The sequence below is a fragment of the Penaeus monodon genome, chromosome 12, assembly GCF_015228065.2.
Source record: "Penaeus monodon isolate SGIC_2016 chromosome 12, NSTDA_Pmon_1, whole genome shotgun sequence".
In the NCBI taxonomy this organism is placed as follows: domain Eukaryota; kingdom Metazoa; phylum Arthropoda; class Malacostraca; order Decapoda; family Penaeidae; genus Penaeus; species Penaeus monodon.
In genome coordinates this window covers 47,151,918-47,156,917 of record NC_051397.1, presented here as the reverse complement: position 1 = coordinate 47,156,917, position 5,000 = coordinate 47,151,918, and the positions used below count along the sequence as shown (strand labels likewise).

The following is a 5,000-nucleotide window of genomic DNA, read 5'->3' as shown; positions in this document are numbered from 1 at the left end:
AGTACTGCGGAGAGATGGATCATAAGGCTGCAGAGTAATAATGAAAGAAGAGAGGGTAGTCGATGAAGTAGAGGATGCTGTCAAAGGAGTGCCTGAGGTTTGGAAATCGGGGGATTGAAATCAATGGGACTAGTTGATAAAAGGGCTAACCTTGCCCATAGTAAGGATACAAAATCTTCATTGCAGGCCATGATAAACCTGGAGTATGATGGGGAAACAAATGGTCCACCCCTCAGGGTCCCTTTGAGGGATAAGGGCTAGACCTAAACAGGGGAATTCCGTGTCCATGGTTCCCCTAGGCCGTTCATGACTGGTAGAAAGTCAGCCTTTTATCCTTTCAACACGCTCTTACACCTTAGGAAGTGGATAGTACAAGGGGTTGGAAAGAAGGAAATGAGAGGGGAGGAAGAGAAGACCGTGTAAAATTAGTTGAGTCGAGGACTGAGGCCCAAGGTAGGGTAATCCCCAGCATTGGGCCCCAGTCTCCGTCTCCTAGGCCTCCACACGACAACGACGGGCAAGGGATTAAGGGGCTGCAGAGTAGTAATAAAGGAGGATGGGGTAGTTGATGAAAATTGTGGGGGTGGAGGAGATAAAATAGAGGATGTTGCTTTGGCTAGCTTAGAGCAGTCACGAAGAGAGGGCCAGAAGTACATTTTGTCATCGTTCTTACCTGGGCATGTGACTAAAAGTGACTAAAAAGCATGAGCTTTTTAGTTACTTGAGATGCTGGCGAGCAGGGGCTGAATCGATACAGTATAGTTAGTACCTTTAAATGCAATTGTAGTATCTCATATATGAACTCTCTTTTCGGTAGAGGCAAAGATAGAATATGGGATACAGATTAACCTAATACAAATTAAATCATCTTAAATCTTAAATCCATTTGATCATTTGTTCCGCATATTCTTTCATATAAGGTCTCGTCTTTCACCTCATACGATAAGCCATGCCAAACATAAACAAGTACTAAGTGATATATTGTATTTTGTAAACATGATGGTTACCACATTTCCATTCCGTGCACTGACCACTAAAATAGTATTAGGCAACATTATGATTATAAGTACTGTGTGTAAATAATACAGGGCTAGCCTCCGGGCTAGTATAGTGGTAACGTGTCGGCCTCTCATCTGAGGGGTCGGTGGTTACTGCTGTGGCTGGGCACCACGGTGGGTAAGGACTAGGTTCAGCCGAGTCAGCACTAGCTGACACACATGAGCGAGTCGGCATTAGTCGCCACAGGCCGGGCTCTCCTCATGGCACAGCCCGGGCGAGGCTAAGCATCGCATATCGGACTTACCCTGAATACAGGGCTAATGTACTTGATCTTAAGCGGGTCGATCCGATACCCTGAGTATTAATTGTCCCATCAATTTGACATTATCGGACCAAAAACAAATTTCAGTTTTGATTAATAATTGGCCCAAAAATTGCATCCGTCTTCCCATCGTTCTGTAACGAACCCGAGCATGGTTACTGGGAAATACATATTTAGATATGTTTCAGAAGTGCTGCAATATATAAATTAATAAAAAATTAACGACAGATGGCGCCCGTTGCCGACGAGAGGGGTAATTACACCGCAGGCCCTCACAGCGGCAGAAAACAATTTCTCATTTTGACCATCTCTAAACAGCGGAGTTCAGTGCACGTAACTGCGTTGCCATGTGTCGCAACAATACATACTTTCAAGAATCTTCATGTTTATTCTGAAAATGCATTTTCATAATTATTACTGCTGCAGCTCTGCAGTTTCTTGAAGAGCTATTATCTATAACACACACACACACACACACACAAAAAAGCACGTCAAGCACAGAACAGAAATTATATTGAGAAAATGTCGCAACACGACCTCCGTTGTATTATCATGACGTTATATTGGTATGTTTGCATAAAATGAGATTTACCTTTTATATCTGTATTAAAAACGAAGTGGGTTGCTTTATAACCATTCAGATTTTGTTCCAATAATATGGAACGTCTAACGACCATGGCAGTTGTGTATGGCACAAATACGTAATCAAAAGTGTCTAGCACACCGATGTGAAATCAGATCATTTTATAAAGTTCCTATTTTCTTTAAGAATAAAGCCGTTGGGATAAAGTTCATATTTCGGAGATGTAGTCTCATTTCTCAATGAATCTATTTAGTGAAAAGCGGGCTTTTCACAGATATTGTAAGTTCAAAAACGATTTTCCAAAAACGACGAGAATGAATTGATTTTCCTGTAATATTATATGCACAGGTAAGAATAATAGACTATGTAAAAAAAAGAAAAGATTTTTTTTTTTTTTTACAATTGGGTGGTTATCATATACATCTGTTAAGAATTCTACCACGACTTATTACGATTTTCAATTGTGAACTGCAGATTCTGTCCAGCCGTTTCTATCAAGCTACTCGAAATTTTGGTTTTGAATTACACCAACTCTTCATACTGATTTCACGATTTACATAATGCAAATGCCAAATATTCTTGGTTGATACACTTATTGCAGATATTACCCAATTTAACTTTACGCTGTTAAGATCTTTTATTCATGTACAGATTTTATCATCCAGATCTTCGAGAAATTGTACTAATATAATGAAACTTTTTTCTATTACAATTTCAAAAAATAAACGTTTATATAAAGCACAGCTTCAATTAACTAATAATGACCATGATTTTACGCTCAAAATACATAAAACAATTCTGACCGATTTTCTTTCTCAAAGTATGCAATGCGGTTCTCAAACTTTGGATTGGTAAAAAACTGCAAACAAACTTGTACCTCACCATTTAATCTGTTACAAAATTAGTGTTAATCTGCATATGTTGGAGAATTGAGGGTGCAAGAAGCAATAGCTTCTAGATGATAGAAACTGGCTATGGACTTTAAATGATAATTTGTGAAACTTTTGAACAATAATAAAGGATGAGGTGGTATATATATTTTCGGATAAATAAAAGGACAAGTTACCTATTTGGATGATTTATTAATCATAGAAAGGCTTGTGTGAATGACGATAATTGTGTTCTTTTGAGCACTGGCAATGAACAAGCTTTGTTACTCCGTCCTTCTGTTCATAAAAGGTTCTTGAACACTGGGTGCTGCACGAGCTACAGATGACCAGGGACATCACCATCTCAAAATTATATTGTTATTCCCCGATAGTCAGTAAAGCAATATTACATGTGAAAACGAAGAGAACAAAACAGAGAGGACAAGCAGAAATATTAAGTAAAAAACGAAAGCGTTTCTATTGGCCAGCACTTGATTTAATCATCATCAGGATCCTGGGGGCCCATTCCTCTGGCCTTGGGACCACCTGCCTTTTTCGCCATAATGATCTGATCAACACGGAGAATCTGGTTGGCAGCAGAGGTCGCATACTTCAGTGCCCAGAACTTAGTGAGGTAGAGATCAAAGATTTCCTTTTCCTTAGCATCAGCTACTAACGTGCCTTCTCCTTCACAGTCAAAACCTACATTGGTTTTGCCTTCAGAGTGTGCTGCTAATAAGTTGGACAAAGTCTCTTGGTCATTCGCACCACAGTTGTCTGCAAGGACCTGTTGCAAAAAGAGCAAGATATGGGTATATTAAAGACTCTAGTTAGCTGCCATAAATAAGGCATGTGATTATCTTCCTAACTGAAACATTTTTTTTCTAACATTACAATGCACATACTAAACTAAGCAACTTACCTTGGGAAAAACTTTGAGAGCATCAGCAAATTTCTTGATAGCATACTGTTCAAGACCAGGACATTGAGATCCATATTGTTCAATGAGCCGGCTAAGCTCTACTTCTGTGCTTCCAGCACCAGCAACACAGTTTCCATCCTGCAGAGATGCACAATGGATATTATGCATTAGTGACAGATTCTTGATAAAATTAACAAATTACAATTACTATTAAATATGGTTTACTTGTGTGTTTATCCCCCTCCCCATTATTAATGTCTATTAAAAATATAAATACTTCAGTATGAAATGCTTTAACAGTAAGAATAAGTTACATAAAACTATGTAAAAACAGATTTCAAGCTCCTCACATTTAACAACTATACTTCAAAAAGGTTTTAAAATTCTTTGACAAAATCCATACCCTGCAAAGTCCCTTGAAAGTATTAACTGCATCATCCACAGCTCTCTCAATGTCATCCATGTAGTTGTCAGTGGAGCCTCGAATAACAATTGTGGCAATTCTGGATTCTGCACTCTCTTGCCTGTAAGGGAGATAATAAATTAAATGCATTTTTTTGTTAATTCTGTTTTTATATTGTAATGTAGAAATATCAATGATTATGATAACTATGCATTAAAACAAGGATATTACTGGGCATATCCCTGTTATTATCTATCCTTTTTTACCAGGGTGCTAGTTTACTAAGAGAGAAAGGAAAGAAAAACTGAAATGTAGGAAAAAGGAAAGTAGAAATAATTTTATAATCATAATACTTTGAAGTCTTCCTGCTAGATGATGAAGATGATAATGAAGAAGCATACCTTCCAGTTTCATTTTTCCTCTTTATACCCAACCAAATATAATGTTTTATGAAAAAACCCTCATTAACCACTTGAATCTGGATAATGCCAAGAAAAACATTGGTTTGAGGGCTGGACATAATGGAAAATTTGGATGAAAGCCAAGGTGATGGGATTGACTTGCCACAAGTGCACAAAGCTCCTGGAAGGTGATTAGACCCTGTGGGCATTTTGGAAGGGGCTCTTGCATTATACCTATTAGTATACCAGTGTGGAATGTGCCAAGACTGGAAAAGTGCCAGCTCCAGGGATGACACATTTCCAAGCTTAGGAAACTATTCCTACCTGCTATGTCAAATTGAACTGAATTGAAAAAAAAATAAATAAATAAAAATAAAAATATAAATAAATAAATAAATAAACAAAATAAAATAAATAAAAATAAATCAATGTTATTGCACCGACTTAAGGACTATCTAGAGAAATGATATGGAGTCTGTTTGAGGGAAAACAGCCTATAAA

At 37.7% G+C, this 5,000-nt stretch overlaps 1 protein-coding gene across 1 annotated transcript in view; it reads right to left on the bottom strand.

Annotated features, from left to right (window-relative positions):
- Positions 1-2,966: 2,966 nt before the first annotated feature.
- Positions 2,967-5,000, bottom strand: part of LOC119579504 (T-complex protein 1 subunit theta-like) — an 8,847-nt gene continuing 6,813 nt past the window's right edge. Inside the window, exons 7-9 of the mRNA XM_037927362.1 lie at positions 4,099-4,219; positions 3,696-3,833; positions 2,967-3,560 (exon numbers count right to left, since the gene is read on the bottom strand). Of these exons, the coding sequence (XP_037783290.1) occupies positions 3,270-3,560; positions 3,696-3,833; positions 4,099-4,219 (550 nt within the window). The 3' untranslated portion in view covers positions 2,967-3,269. The remainder of the gene's footprint in view (positions 3,561-3,695; positions 3,834-4,098; positions 4,220-5,000) is intronic.